The 16,701-nt window shown below is 40.5% G+C and overlaps 1 protein-coding gene across 1 annotated transcript in view; it reads right to left on the minus strand.

Moving 5' to 3' along the window:
* The window catches only part of scara5 (scavenger receptor class A, member 5 (putative)), a 103,925-nt gene that overhangs the window by 61,962 nt on the left and 25,262 nt on the right, over positions 1 to 16,701 (minus strand). The window contains exon 3 of the mRNA XM_016552165.1: positions 9,577 to 9,708. Within this exon, the coding sequence (XP_016407651.1) occupies positions 9,577 to 9,708 (132 nt within the window). The remainder of the gene's footprint in view (positions 1 to 9,576; positions 9,709 to 16,701) is intronic.

Raw genomic sequence — 16,701 nt, forward strand, 5'->3', positions numbered from 1 at the left:
TGGGAACAATAAATACTCTTTCTTTCTAGTGTACGTATTACAGTCAGGTAAGTGATGTACTCGAGAAAGAGCATCAGGGGCAACATTCAACATTCCCTTCCGATATTCCAACACAAAATCAAATCTTTGTAGTCGAAGTGCCCATCGAATGAGTCTACTGGTCGTTTTGTTGGAATTCATTACCCACTGCAGAGAAGAATGATCTGTGATGACGGTGAACAGTCGATGTTCCAGATAGTGTTGCCACTTCTCAAGAGCCCACACTACGGCAAGACACTCTTTCTCTGTAGTTGAGTAATTTATTTCTGCTTTGTTCAAGCTACGACTGGCATAAGCAATCACCTGTTCACTGCCTTGTTCTTTTCGTTGAGTCAGGACAGCGCCTAATCCGGTGTCACTTGCATCTGTATATACAGTGAATGGCAACTGCAACTGTGGATGCCCCAGAACTGGTGGTGATGAAAGACAAGCTTTCAAGTGATCGAAGGCTTGTTGACATAGATGCGTCCACTGAAATGACTTGTTTTTCTTCTTCAGAGCATTGAGCGGTTCAGCGATCTGAGAGAAATTTGGCACGAATCATGATACCATCCGGCTAATCCCAGGAATCGTTGGACTTCCTTCAGATTTTTCAGGACTGTATAAGCATGAATGGCCTCTACTTTGCCTACTACCTTGACTGCTGACAACGTGACCCAGGAGGGAAATCTCACGAAGACAGAGTTTGCACTTTTTTAGGTTCAGAGTTAAACCAGCTGATTGCAACTTTTGCAAGATGGTCTGAATGTGCGTAAAGTGTTGTTCCCTCATGGGAGAATAAATAATGTTATCGTCAATGTAGACAAAACATATGACTCCAAGCAATTCCATTAAGACAATTTCCATGAGTCTTTGGAAAGTTGCTGGTGCATTTTTAAGTCCAAAAGGCATAACATTAAATTGGTATATCCCACCTGACGTAATGAAAGTGGTCTTCTGTTTGCTTGCCGGTTCCATCGGGACTTGCCAAAACCCACTATTGAGATCCAAAGTTGAGAATATTGTTGCACCAGAGAGGAACTCAAGAATTTCTGTGATGTTTGGTAGTGAATAAGCATCACTTTCAGTGATAGCATTGACTTTCCGATAGTCAACACAGAACCTGAGACTTCCGTCCTTTTTAGGTACTAGGACGACTGGTGATGCCCATGCAGAATGTGAAGGTTCAATAATACCAGCATTCAATATGTCTTGAATTTGCACTTTAACTATGGTTTGCTTGATTGGTGAGAGTACATATGGACGCTGTTTAATGGGAACTTGCTGATGGATGTACAGACAATGTTCCAGAACATTAGTTTGTCCTGGCCGACGAGTGCATACAGTGGGGTGGGATTCAATGATCTGTAGTAGCTGGTTGTCTTCGTTGAGCGGTAAGTTAGCTTCTTTGACCATTTGTCAGTCAAAACTTGATCCTCAGCCAGTGTGGAAACAATTTCTCTTGACACTTAGAAGTGTCAGATTCTGTTGAGATCTTGTTAATTGCTTGGTGCTTGATGAGTTCAGAGAATAATGTGTTCTGCTTGCAGGAATACTAGCAAGTCCTGGTTGGAAATAGTATTCAGTTCCAGGAACACTCTTAAAGAAATATTTTCCTTCAGCAATATTAAGTTGAATTCCACTCAGGAAAATAAAATCCAGGCCTAAGACCGCTGAATAGGTCAAAGACGTTGAGGTGAGTACTACTGCACGTGTTGGAAAACTCTGATCATGCAGTGTTATCAAAAGGTTGATCCATCCCAGGGCAACTTCAGCTTGACCATTTGCCAAGTAGAGGGGTCCGGAAGTCCATGGTTGAAGACTTTCTGGTAGGAAAAATTCCTTCCACAAACTCTCATGCAGGAGGGAGTAACTGGCTCCTGTTTACAAGCTCCGGTTTACAAGTGCTTGTGGTGTCACAGATCGCTGTTTATGATGTAAACTACTTTCATACCGTTGTTGCTGCTCATAGTCCTTCTCCAATTGATGTCCTAGCTTCACCAACTCCTCTACAGTGAATACTCTGCTGCGGAGCTGACTGGCAAGGTGAGGTTTAATGTTTTTCATAATCATCTTTACTGTCTCACTTTCAGTCAAGTTTGATTTCCATCTCTTGCACAAAGCTCTATAGCAAAAAGCGAAGTCTCTAATGGGTTCATTCTCTCCTTGAGTTCTTATTCTCACCCTTTCCGCCAACTCATCTTCGTAGTCCTCCGAGAGAAATGCAGAGAGAAAAACAGCCTCAAATTCAGTCCAGGTGAATACAGAGGTACGTGCAACTTCCACAGTCACAGGCGGTTCCATACAGGACTGTGCGGAATGTAGCTAAAAGATCCGCATCTGCTAAAGGATGCAATGCCAGAAAATCTTGACATCGAGTCAGATAGTTCAATGGGTCTGTATCATCAGTTGGTTTTCCAAATGTGGGAAAGGTGAGTCTTAGATGCTCACTTTTGGTTATGGTAGGGGGTATATCAGTAGTAGTAGGTACTGGGCTTAATGAGGCTTGCACACTGACGGAAGACGAAGTCACTGGCTGTGGTTGTGAAGTCGTCAACTCTTTTATCGTTGTTTGAAGATCTTTAGACAGGTCTAAATTAAACTTTTGAGTGTTACTGCACAAGTCATCCATTTGGGTTTTGCATTGATGAAACTCTGTTGTGAGATGCTCTTGACTGTCTTTCTGACTCTGAAAAGTGACTTTAAGATCCTGTTGAACTTCTGCTTGAAACTGTTGGATAAGGAAACACACTTCAGACACAACAGTAGCCTCACCTTTGTTCAATTCCTCTGTGATCAAACGTTTTGTGGCTTTAGTCCATTGATCCATCTCTGTCTCCATCTTTTGTTGGTTATCAGCAATACACTTGAATAACTGTTTCTGATTGTCCTCCATTTTAGCTACTGCAGTTGACATTTGAGTTGAATGTTGAACAAACTTATCTTTTACCTCTTGGGTGAGTTCGGAAACTGTGGTCTCCTGTTGCTGGATAAATTGCTTTAACGTGTCCAAGTCTCCCTGAATTTTAGCTATTGCAGTTGACATTTGAGTTGAATGTTGAACAAACTTATCTTTTACCTCTTGGGTGAGTTCGGAAACTGTGGTCTCCTGTTGCTGGATAAATTGCTTTAACGTGTCCAAGTCTCCCTGTACTTGTTTGATCAGTTGTTGGTTTCCTTTGCCAGGTGTTTGTAACTCACGTGATAACTCCTGTTGTCCCACAGATGAGGACGACTCAGGGGTGGTACAAATCTGCATGGAATTTACATTCGGATCCCAGGTGAGGTTTTGCACTGGAGTGCTGCCAGACAGAATGGATGACACAAACTGCACTTGTGTTCCAGGTTGCGATGTTTGATTGTAATTGGGGGTATATGCATGTGAGATGATAGGGACTGGTGGCTGCCAGCTGGGAGTTTCCACTTCAGGTACTATAGGTACTTCCATCTCTACAAATGTTGATGGGGAAGGTGTAGTAGTGGCCATATCAGAATGTCAGTATGTAAAATGAAAAATGAAAATCAGTAAATAGTAAAGGGTCTTGGTGTCTTTTGTTTTTTAGGGTCAAAATAACAAACTGGGCCAAAAAAAATTATAAACTTGGGCAAATCAAACAAGTGGTAAATCACCCTCAAATTTAGCAGTTCAATTTACAAATGCACAACATACACATTAAACCACTTTGAAGCATTTTTGTAGGCATTGAAACTCGGTTGCACAATTTTAACTGGAGAGTTCACATTCACAGTAGGCACAGTTCAAAAGTTCATACCAATTCCCAGATTCACAGTTCGTTTGGCAGATCAAAACAGTGCAGATCACAGAAAGAAAAAATATTGTCCACACTTTAAATTAAATTCACAGGTTAAATTTACAAAGCTCAATTTGATTCACTCCCCTCAGACTTCAAAATAACAGACTATCACTTCTTTTAATGTCACTTACTTAAGGTGTCTGCTTAATTTTTGTTCATGTCCCTGTTTGGGCGCCAATTCTGTAACAGTGCTGGCCCTGAGAGTAAAAAAAAAACTCTTTATCAATACTTTTGTTTGGGCGCCAGACAGGATTTTAAACCTGTCAATAAATAAACTCCAGATAACTCATTAAAACCACCAAAGTACATATGAAGATCTTGAAGTGGAAATGAATCAAATTAAACGTACAATACATTGCATATGCATATTTATTAAACCACAAAACCATGGGTCAAATACAACTAAAATGATCTAATATAATCAAGACACGTTGAGTCAGTTTTACATTTCAGTTAACCACACCATATAAACTCAGGGGGGAAAAAAAATAAATAATAATAATAATAAGTTCAGAAACCCGGCTTGAGTAAGGTTGATGCAGTGCCGTTTTCTCAATGCCAATTTCGCTTCCATGAAACCTTAAGTTTCAGACACAATGGAGCCCCTCCCTACACCCCAACATGAGAAAAGAGAATAACTTAGCACATAACTTAGCAAACCCATAACTATTAGAATTTACAACTCAGTTTCCCTTTTCAACATTTTACACATTAACAAAGATTAAAAAAAACAACAAAAAACAACAAATGTATGCCTATGTGTAACTGGTTTGTTTCTATAACGTGCATAGCGTGTGTGTGTGTGTGTGTGTGTGTAATGTGTGTGCGTCAGCATTTTTAGAAAGAGTACATGGCGTTTGTGTAGTGTATGCGTTGTGCTTGTACCATGTGCAGCTGGTCTTCAGCTTGGAGCATTAGGAGTACAGGTGGACAACAAGAGCTTCGTTCACAGCACAGACTAGAAGACCGGTAATATGGCATTATCCAGGGCGCGCATCTCCAGGGCATATTATCCGTGGACAACAAGAGCTTCGTTCACAGCATGGACTAGAAGACCGGTAATATGGCATTATCCAGGGCAATATTATCCAGGGCATATTATCCAGGGTAATATGGCATTATCCTCCCTTCAGTCAACTGTTTGCGTCCTTCACCTCACTCTCCTACTTCCAAACAGACTCACTTTTCGCACCGTAGCACGCGCTACTCCCACCTCATCACATCTCTGCAGCAGCGAGATTTCACGCACTTCCGTCATGCATGAACCAGGTCATCTTAAACCTCTTCATCCCACGTGGGACATAAGGCCACAACTAACTCTCTCCATCTGGGTCTGTCCTGGGCTTTGTACTGTGCTTCTCCCCCACGAGAGCCCCATTTCTTCCACCTCTGTCTCCACTGTACGTCGCCATGCTGTTCTTGGCCTGTTGCGTTTGCCTGGTGGTGTCCAACGCAAAGCCACTTTAGGTATCCTTTCACAGGGCATCCTAAGTACATGACCAAGCCATCTTAATCAGCATATTTTGATCTCCTGAGATATGGTATTTGATCTTGTCTTTTTGTACAGATTGGTATTGGAGATGATATTTGGCCAGTATATATTACAGATCTTCTAAGGCAACTATTATGGAAGGCATCTATCTTGAAAAAAGGATGGTTGAGCCCTCACTTGTTACCTTGCGACCTGAGCCAGTCCATCTGCTCTCACTTATACCCAGTATGTCCAGATTATATCTGTCCATTTCTCTGATAACTTGTGCTGTTTTGGATGTCTCATACATGGTCCGTACATTCCATGAACCAAGACGGAATACAGACTTAGGCCCCAGAAAACTCTCTTTCAAGCTTCTTACTTCCCTAGAAGAGTGAACCAAGTCATAACCCTCCTTAAATAGTTTGTCCCTAATTATCCGTTTGTTCTGATTTGTCCACAATGTAAACAATCACGTGGCGACAGGTTTCCGTTCCGCCACAGATCAGATTCAATAACATTGTTAACTGTTTTTATTTATAACATCTGCTGCTTTGCTTCTGTGAACATACTGATTGGTTGAGTTCACGCAGCAGTATTTCAACCACCTTTTATTTGCATAATTTTTTTAAATATTACTGTTATTGTGTCATTAAATGTAGTTTTAAAAGTATTTCAGGCAAGATTGTAGTTGTTTAAAACTCAAATCTGTGGTTTATTTATAAAGACAAGGCCTATTTGAAAATGTGCTTCGCTGATTTAGGAGACGTGAGCTCCAGGCGATCAGCGGGCGCTCAGTGCTCATGTTTCCCGCTGAGAGCAGCCTAAACTTGGCTAGTCCTTATGACATTTGCTGCTGGCTCTGATGTCTCTGTAGTGGTTTAGTTTCATTGTAATGTATGTACATTCCCTGAACTATTTTTCCGCAGCTATTAATAGCCTATGTTTAAATGAATTTTTGCATTTTGCGATGGTGCCGACGCTGATGGCTGCCTCCGTGGCGTGCTCCGCAGTTGTATTTATTTATTTATTATTATTATTTTTTTTTATTATCTGTGTTTTTTTGTTCTGTCACTGTCATTCTGTTACACTGTGGAAGCTTCTGTCACGAAAACAAATTCCTCGTATGTGTAAACATACCTGGCAATAAAGCTCATTCTGATTCCGATTCTTAAAATGAAAAGTGGCAGTGGTGTTTTATTTCATATTTCGTCTTATTGTAAATAAAGTGAGGAAAATTGCAGTAGCCAAGGCAAGCTGACTGACGTTATCAAGTACGCTGAAGTCTGAACTACCAGTCGCACACAGTTCTACATCACCAGACTATTTGCCTAATCTTCATGGTACTTTAGACCGTGATGGAAACGCAGACAGCAACAGGTCTGGGGGAAAAAAGTTCCTGGGACAAATTGTTCCTGGTAATTTCTGTGAAAAAGTGCTAATAATGAAACAGCCTAAAGGAGATTCAGCTATTGACAGAATGGAGTTCCCTCAATCACCTGGACTTAAACATCTCAAAAACCAAAAAACTTGGTACCAAGGTATAGTTGAATTCCGTAGATCCAGGCACACTGAGCGCTTTGCCCTCTGCATATATGGGAAGGTGGTAGAGAGGGTAGAGAGCTTTAAGTTCCTTGGCATTGAGATCTTGGCTGGCCTCACCTGGACCTGTCCCATCAGGTGGGAGAGGCCCAACAGTGACTCTACTTCCTCAGGAAGTTGAAACATGCTGACCTTCCTCACCACCTGCTGACCAACTTTTAAGGGTCATCAATAGAGAGCCTCCTGACCTACTGCATTACAGTGCGGTTTACCAGATGCACTGAGGAGAACAGGAAGGACCTGCAGCAGGTGGTGAAGGTTGCAAAGCATGTTATCGGCACAAAACTACCTCCCCACAGAGACATTTACACTGGCTGACTCCAAAAGAAGGCCAGCTGTATTATAAAGGACCCCACTCATGCTGGACATCACCTGTTCTCCCCTCTGCCCTATGGGAAGAGATACAGATCATTCAAAACAAAAAGAATTAACGCTTAAAAAACAGCTTCTTCTAAAAAAAACAATCTGTCAAATACATAAATCCTCCTCCAACCCTCCTTCCACTCCCAAACACTAAGGTGTATAAACCTGTCTAAGAAACAGAAAGTGCAACACCACACACACACACACACACACACACATACATTACACTGTGTATTTGCACTACATATTACATTGAATTTTATATTGTATTTTTCTAAATGTAAAATATTGTCCTATCTTCATATATATTGTTCTATTGTTTATATCTCACTGATCATCTTTGTTTATAACACCTCTGTCTTCATTGTTTATATTTATATTTATATCTATTTCTTACAGCCCATGCAGAAGTGATGTTACTGTTACATTACTGTTACTGCACACTGTTACAAGTGTGTTTGCGGTTTCTCAAACACTATTTCTAGGGGCGTAACGATTCACTCGTTTTCTCGATGCATCGATTACAAACCCTGACGATGCAATGCATCAGACAGTTTCGGACAGTAATTGATTTAAAACGAATCGTGATTCATGCTTTCAAAATATATACACATTAAATTACTACAAGCGAATTAATGGAGACCTTGAACAGTGTTCGTGCTCTCACATCTCTCCTTCACGCGCTCCAGTATCTACCACCTGTGACTGTCACAGGATTGCGCTCGCGCTCCGTTCGTCTCACTGACACATTGAGCAGCTGATGTGTGATCTCTCCTTAGTACTCATGTCCAGTAATGCTAAAGTGAAGTAGTTTTGCTTTTCTGTAGTTTTTTAATGGCTCTCGGTCATATCGACGACATTACCCGAGCAGTCGAAGGCTGCGCATTTATTGCATGGACGGAGCAAAAATGTAAGTGTCTAAAGCATACGCAGAGTTCCATTGAATGATAATTGTGTTTTAACAATGTCGTTGAACCGAATGTACGAAGAAAACTGTTAAAATAACCACAGCATTAACAACAACCTTGAAATAAGAGCGCGAGGTTTATCTGATAATCAGATGCATGAAAGTAGCGTTCGTTGCTATAGCAAACAGACATCGGGCACGTTTTCTTTCAGAATCATCATTCGCCGATGGAGAGGAAAAGTTAAATACTATAGCATTTTATTTTATGAAAATGAGATAAAGAAGTTTTCGCACTGAAAGAGAAGTGATCTCGCACTCATAGACGTGCCAGGCTATATCTCCAGCTAAACTGTACAAAAAGCAGAATGAACTGAATTGTTAAGACAATAAACACAATAAATAAATACAACTTATGAATGATGCAGTGCTAATTCACATATAATTAATTACAGTACATAAACTATAAAGTATATATATATTTTTTTACCTTATTCTGTGCAGAAAATTGAAATACTTGTTTGTAGTATATAAAACAATCATAAAATTGCCATTAGGAAAAAATTATAGATTACAAATGATTGATTATTGTCCAGCAGTGTATTTGATTTCTTATAGCAAATTAAAAGAGATAAGAAAATAATTCCTTGTAAAAATAATAATAATAATAATACATACATAGTATACATACACAAAATTATTGTATTTGACATTTCTGTCACTTCTGAAATTATGGCTACGGCCCTGGCTTGACAAAATTTTAGCCTATACATAATACTTTTAAAGCTCTTTTTTAAAATCTTGGTGCACTTAAAGAATGCATAATCAAATCGTTAATCGAATCGAATCAAATTTAATTGTGAATCAAATTGAATTGAATCGTTCTGAATTTGCAAAAATCGTTCTTGAATCGAATCGAAAACCTATGAATCGTGAATCGAATCGATTCGCTGTCTACCCAAAGATTCACAGCCCTAACTATTTCACATGTGATAATATTAATAATAACAGCGTGCAACTGACATATAAAATGTAGAGTAACAAAAACAGTAATTAAGATGACTAGCATCTTGACTAACATTATAAGTGGAGCTATTATAATCCATTTAATTCACAAATACATTCCATTTCAAAACTCATTCAATTATATTGCCAAAAATACACAGAACATGTTTTTTTTTAAGCCAAATAAGTCTAAATATTGTATTTTTTGTGTATTTAATTCAAGAAAGAACCAGTCTGTCTGATTACAATAAATAATAATTTAAATAAAGTATAAAATTAGGATAAAGCCAAATATGTCAAATAAATTGGACCAACATCAGGAAAAGCATCCGGTCCAACAAATGTGTAGGGTTTAAGAAAGTGACAATGACAAAGAGAGAAAAATAAAACATGCCTACCTGCTATGCAGAGGCCAAATATGGTGAGCAGTACCAGAATATAAAGGGACACAATGGCATATTTGATTGCAGTGAAGGAATCCAATTGACCACAGCAATTATTAGTCTTTCTCCTGCCCTTTGCTGAACCTACTGTAAAAGATAAAAAACTTATCAACAGGGAGTCTATAAAAAAACACATAGATTTTAAATCAGGAACTAGGAAGGTAAATCCAGTTTAGAGTGACACTCAAGATCAGGGGTGCCCAAACTCGGTCCTGGAGGGCCGGTGTCCTGCAGAGTTTAGCTCCAACCCCAATTAAACACACCTGAACCAGCTAATCAAGCACTTATAGGCATACTAGAAACTTACCAGCAGGTGTGTTGAGGCAAGTTGGAGCTAAACTCTGCAGGACACCGGTCCTCCAGGACCGAGTTTGGGCACCCCTGATCAAGATGATTTAATTTAATTTAACTGTGTAAAGATTAACATTTCAGTAATAATCAGCTCAAAAGAATACAGTAGTGTTGTTATTCAGCTTGAATCAGTTAAATGCTGATTCAATTCAGTCCAGCAACTTTATAAAGTTGATCAATTATGAAGTGAGTTAATCTATTAATCAATAAAGCAACTCTACAAATAACGCTCCGGTTACTAACGTAACCCCAGTTCCCTGAGATAAGGGAATGAGCGTTGCGTTTGAAATGCTTTTGGGGAAACTCCTGTTTCCTCTGAATACTTAAAGGGTTAGTTCACCCAAAAATGAACATTCTGTCATTAATTACTCACCCTCATGTCGTTCCACACCCCTAAGGCCTTCGTTCATCTTCAGAAAACAAATTAAGATATTTTTGATCAAATCCAATGGCTCAGAGAGGCCTCCATTGACAGCATCAGCACCCAAACTCTCAAGATCCATAAAGGTACTAAAGACATTATTAAAATAGTCGACGGGACTACAGTGGTTCTACAATAATTTTATGAAGCGACATGAATACTTTTTGTGCGCAAAACAAAAATAATGACTTTATTCAACAACCTCTTCTCTTCTGTGTCATTCTCATACGTTGTTTATGTCCAGCGCTTCCTTGTTCTACATCAGAAAACCGGCTCATTATTGGACAGCTCCTGCATCAGCATCACATGCATGCGTTGCACTGCTCACATGTGCAGCTTTGGCCAATAATGAGCCGGCGTTCGGATGTAGAACACGGAAGTTTTCACTGTGCTTACTGCGTTACACGCGTAAGCATAATGACACAGAAGAGAAGAGATTGCTGAATAAAGTTATTATTTTTGTTTTGTTTTTGCACACAAAAAGTATTCTCGTCGCTTCATAAAATTATTGCAGAACCACTGTAGACACGTCAACTGTTTTAAAGACGTCTTTAGTACCTTTATGGATCTTGAAAGTTTGGGTGGCGTTGCTGTCAATTGAGGCCTCTCTGAGCCATCGGATTTGATCAAAAATATCTTAATTTGCATTCTGAAGATGAACGAAGGTCTTAGGGGTGTGGAACGACATGAGGGTGAGTAATTAATTATGAGTAATTAATGACAGAATTTGCATTTTTGGGTAAACTAACCCTTTAAGCCTGAACAAATGGCAGTTCAGCTCGCCAAAAGGGGAGGAGCTGACTGCTATATAAGTTGGCTCAGAGTGCCATTTAGTTAGAATCTTTGACTGAAAGTGACAGTCAGTGACTCGCATGCAGCCTTATAGCACTGCAAGCTACACAACACCCATACCCTTATCTCAGGGAACTGAGGTTATGTTAATAACCGGAGCGTTCCCTATCGAATGGTCTCTCCCATTGCGTTTAAAACATTGATGGGGAATGCATCCAATAGTGCTGTACTATAAGCCCAGCGCTGGAGTCCCCGTAATGAGGGCTTCTAAAAAACATGAGCCAACTATGATAACCAAGCCACCAGGCTGGGATCTATACAAAAAGACCTTCTCCACTTAAACAGGGGATAAGGTAAATTAGGCGGTCAAAATCTGTGCCTGAAGGGCATGCATGTCCAAGTTGTAAAGCCTGGTGAAGGTAGACTTCGAAGACCAACCGGCAACTGCACAGATGTCACCAATAGAAACTCTGCTGGACCATGCCCAGCGGGACAGTCTCTGCTTCGTAACTGGCAGCCCTTTAGAGTGGCCTCTGAAGCATAAAAAGAACTGCTCTGAATGCTGGAAGTGGCTAGAGTGCTCTATGCATACTCTGAGAGCCCGAACTGCTCATCATCTGGGTTAGGAAGAGCTAGAAGGGTGATGACTTGTGCTCTGAATGGAGAGCACTTAAGGCACACAGCCATGTCTTGGTTTGAGGACAACTTTACAGTTGTTAGGCCCAAACTCAAGGCATGAAGCACTGACTGACAGTGCTTGTAAATCGCCCACTCGCTTGAATGTCGCTAAAGCCAGAAGAAGGGCACTCTTAAGCAACAGGGGCCGAAAGTCGGCTGACTAGATCGGTTCAAAGAGAGGGCCTCGTAGGGCCCTAAGAACTGTGGATAAATCCCATGCTTGCACAGTATGAGGATGATGTGGATTTGGTCTCAGAGCTCCCCTCAAGAACTTTTAACAACAAGGTCATTTTTGCTGACTGACTGGCCAGGCAAGAGATCGTGATTCGGCGCGATGACTGCCACATACATTTTTGAGCGTGGAAGAGGTGCACTCCTTATCCAGCAGCTCTTGGAGAAAAGTCACGGATGACAAGTGTTACATCCCAGGACATATATATATATGATATGACAAACACACAACACCATTTTTATTCTGTTACATGACCTTCCCTACCCTAGACTTCATATGGCAATGTGACACAAGTCACAAGAGGACGGGTCCTTGTTCCATGCTGCACACCAGTCAAAAAAGACTGACCACTTAAGGGCATAGAGGTGTCTCATAGAAGTGGCTCTAGCCTCCAAAATAGTGTTAGTCACCCACACGGAGAGCAGCAAAGACTCCTGTCGAGGGGCCAAACATGAAGGATGCACAGCTCGGGCCGGGGATGCCAGATCATGTTTCTCAGTTAAGAGAGGATGTCCTTCCTCAATGGAATTGGCCAAGGAGCTACCGATAACAGCTGGATTAACTCGGGAAACCATGTCTGATTCCTCCAGAGTGGGGCCACCAGGAGGCCTGAGCAACCAACTTCTGATGACCTGAAGGAGCAGGGCAATCGAAGGGAAGGCATACAGTTGAGTGCTTGGCCATTTGTGGGCCAGATCTCGCTACTTCAAGAAATATATTGGGCAGTGAAAGTTTTCTTCTGAGGAGAAGAGGTCCACCTCTGCCCTCCTGAAGACAGACCAAATCTTTTGAACCACTTGGGGGTGTAGTCTCTATTCTCCTGGAGGTACATTGCCCTGGGACAATATGTCCCTTCCTTGGTTCAGTCTGCCCGGCACATGGGCTGCCTTCATTGAGAGCAGATTGCACTGTGCCCATAAGAGGAGGCATCTCGCCATCCTGTAAAGGCAGCTTGACCTGAGTGGGAAATGTTACGTCCTGTTAAGTTTGTTGTGAACTTCCAAGAAGAATGGTGCCAGCCTTTGGCAGGAGAATCATTGACAGTGTCCTGTTTGCAGGTACCACTTGTCTAAGCAGCTGTGGGCGGACTCTTCCATATTCAACCAGCCCAAGCCGAGTTCCTCCACGATGCAAATCAGCTCACTGGCCCGTGTTGACTCTTTGGGAGAAAGGGTGCCAGGGTCCTCTCCGGAACATGCCCACTCCTCTGCATTCGAAGCTGTCAGCAACATGGGAGTCTTTGTCAACAGCTTCTTCCTCCGATCTGCCAATAGAGATCAAGCCACTCGCTGCAGAGAACACACTGGCGAATCAAGGTGCTGTGGGGAGAGTGAAGCACTCGGGACCTGTGCCGACACGAGTTCTCTCTAGCCCAATAAATCAGTCCCGTTGCCCCTCTGTTTCTTCCTTCAAGGCTCCTGGGAGGGGAGAAATGGGAGAGCAGATGTGGGGAGGACTGCCTTCATGCAAGAAGGTGAGTGAAGCAGGGCAAGAATCATGCTCTCACAATGAGAGTAGTCTGTCCCAATGAGCGCAGCCTCAGCATAGGCACTGCACAGTCAAGCGACGCACTCACCATGCCTGTCTGAGTCGTGCAGGGGTTCCCTACATGAGTCACACTTGTGGCGTTACATATGAAACAACACCGCTAGAAATTAGCTCTTAGGAAATTGCTCTTGTGCTCACTGGATGGCCACAGGGGAAGAGCTGATGAGTCCAAAATTCGGACTAAATGGCGCTCTGAGCTGACTTACAGGTGCATCTCAATAAATTAGAATGTCGTGGAAAAGTTCATTTATTTCAGTAATTCAACTCAAATTATGAAACTCGTGTATTAAATCAATTCAATGCACACAGACTGAAGTAGTTTAAGTTTTTGATTCTTTTAATTGTGATGATTTTGGCTCACATTTAACAAAAACCCACCAACTCACTATCTCAACAAATTAGAATACTCCATAAGACCAATAAAAAAAACATTTTTAGTGAATTGTTGGCCTTCTGGAAAGTATGTTCATTTGGTGGGTTTTTGTTAAATGTGAGCCAAAATCATCACAATTAAAGAACCAAAGACTTAAACTACTTCAGTCTGTGTGCATTTAATTTATTTAATACACGAGTTTCACAATTTCACCAAAAACCCTTTTGGTGGGCTGAAGCACCATTTGTTCATGCAGCTACATGAATGTGAACAAATCAGGCTTCTGTATTCAGAGTAAACAGGAGTATAAGTGCTTCAAACAGAACGGGAGAGACAATTTGATAGGAAACAATAATGTTATTATTCCACTCCTCTTCTAGTTCTTCTCTGATAGTGTCAGTGCCATCAAATTGATAGTATGACTAAACATCAAGTGTCTTTTAAACCACTTATTGTACTCTATTACACATACACATATTTCAGTTGAGTTTGGACTGTCAGTAAGTCTGTGTTAGAACTGAAAAATGAAATCTGAAACACACAAAACAAAACTGGGATTTGCCCCTAAATATAAAAATACAAAAAATACAAAATACAAAACTGGGGTCTTCCCCTAAATATAATTTCCTAAGAAAAAAAGTTTCCTTCATTTACCAAAGGAAAACCAGTCTCCTCTTGGCTTATATCGTATCGATGTGTTTTTGTAAGAAAAATATCCATATTTAAAATGATATAAACACCTTTTTCTCACTTCTGCTGACCGTTGTAGGTGGAAGCCGGTCCAGCGGATGACGTCGGACGTATACGCAGTTCAAGCAGGCGGTGATTTTGGACGAACGCGGAAGCGTGACGAGAGAGAACAAAACAAAACACCGGTCATGGATTAGAAGCACAAAACGAGGATTTGTAAAGAAAAATGTCTTTTTGATATAAGCCAAGAGGAGACTGGTTTTCCTTTGGTAAAATAAGGAAACTTTGCTTCCTTTGCTCCTGTGAACAAACGTTGGTTTTTGCGAGACTCACATTACTACTACGCATAAGTCCGGCGGCATCCGCCGGAAAGGCAGTCTATCGTGAACACACATACAACAGTTAGCAGATTTATTTATATTTGTTTTAAATATGGATTTATTTTTTTTTTACAAAAATGCATCGATTCACTACAGGAGGCCTTTATTCACCCCCCGGGGCCGTGTGATGCACGTTTTAATATGGATGGATTATTTGACTACTTTTGGACTGTTAAACAATAACACCCGCCCATGCCATTATAAAGCTTGGAAGAGCAAGAATTTTTTTTTTAAATATAACTCAGATTGGATTTGTCTGAAAGAAGAAAGTGACTAAACACATACACACTGGAGAACTGCTTCAGAGTAGAAATCTTTGTCATGTAGGGCCAGGTGATATGACCAAAAAAAATATCACAATACATTTTTTCATATCAGTCGATGTTGATAATTATCATAATACATTTCAAATATTTATTACCTCATTTTTATAAGGTGAAATGTAATTATTCTGACTGTTTGTGTTTTATTAAAATTAACCACTGGTCTTCCATAGTAGCATACATTTAGATCAGGGGTTTTCAACCTTTTAGGACATGCAGCCCCCCAAGTTTGTCTAATTTGACTCGCCCTCGTGTTTTACTAAAACCCACCCTTTACAATACTCTCTGGAACAACGTCACACAACCCCATCATTTCACCAACAAAGAGAAGTTATCAGAAAACTAATCCGAAATAAACCACTGGAACTAGCGCGATCACTAAACAAACATGATAAAAGCAGCCGTTTGTTTGCTTTTTTTTTTTTGGTAACTTTTTTTTGGTTAAAATCAGTTTTTGAGCAAGTACATAACCAGCCAGTGTTCAAAACTATTGCCTTACTTTAGCCCGATTCACAAGGGTTAGCTTATGATAATGTTTTCTAAATGGAGTGGTACTGGTAGGAATTCGCAGAAAATTCGACGATGCTGCTGCATCATTACGTCACGTCTGTAAACATAAAGAAGCTGTCCCGGCTAGTAGGCCATCATGTGTGAGGATGCTGCAGCTGGAGGATCATTTATAACCTTTTCTCACAGCAGCTGGAATAATACAATGTATCATTTTGATGGCGGATTGTAATCCAGAAAGGATTATGTTTATGAAACACATGTGACTGAAATTAAATTATATTCCAGTTTTAAATGTGCATCTGATTACAGATAGCCTACGTGGGATTATACAAGATTTGTACCAGGAATAATAATTTGCTTTTTGGGTTAAAAGAATTTCTTAATATGAAATTCGAATGGTATGACAATTAGAGATTAGACTGTACAGAAATTGAAATCTACACGCTAATACACACTATATACACATAATCACACAACGCTGATGTTGTTAACATTAACAATTTGAGAACAAAGTATAACAATATTAATAATTTGCACAGTTTGATGTGATATGAGCTAACTGATCGTTAGATTTAATCACCATAGCGAAATTTATTGTAATGCTTTTTTCCTCAGTTGGTCAGAACAAAAGTGGCAGACTTGTTACTTACTTGTTCAGATGACAATGGGCCTCATTTACGAAACGAATGTATGACAGAAAATTGGCCGTACAGTCGTTTCAACGCAAAACTTGGAATTTATCAATATGGACGTGAGCGGTGGCTACGATGAAATCTCACATC

This window comes from Sinocyclocheilus rhinocerous, unplaced genomic scaffold (assembly GCF_001515625.1).
Source record: "Sinocyclocheilus rhinocerous isolate Xijiao unplaced genomic scaffold, SAMN03320098_v1.1 scaffold2360, whole genome shotgun sequence".
Classification (NCBI taxonomy): Eukaryota; Metazoa; Chordata; class Actinopteri; order Cypriniformes; family Cyprinidae; genus Sinocyclocheilus; species Sinocyclocheilus rhinocerous.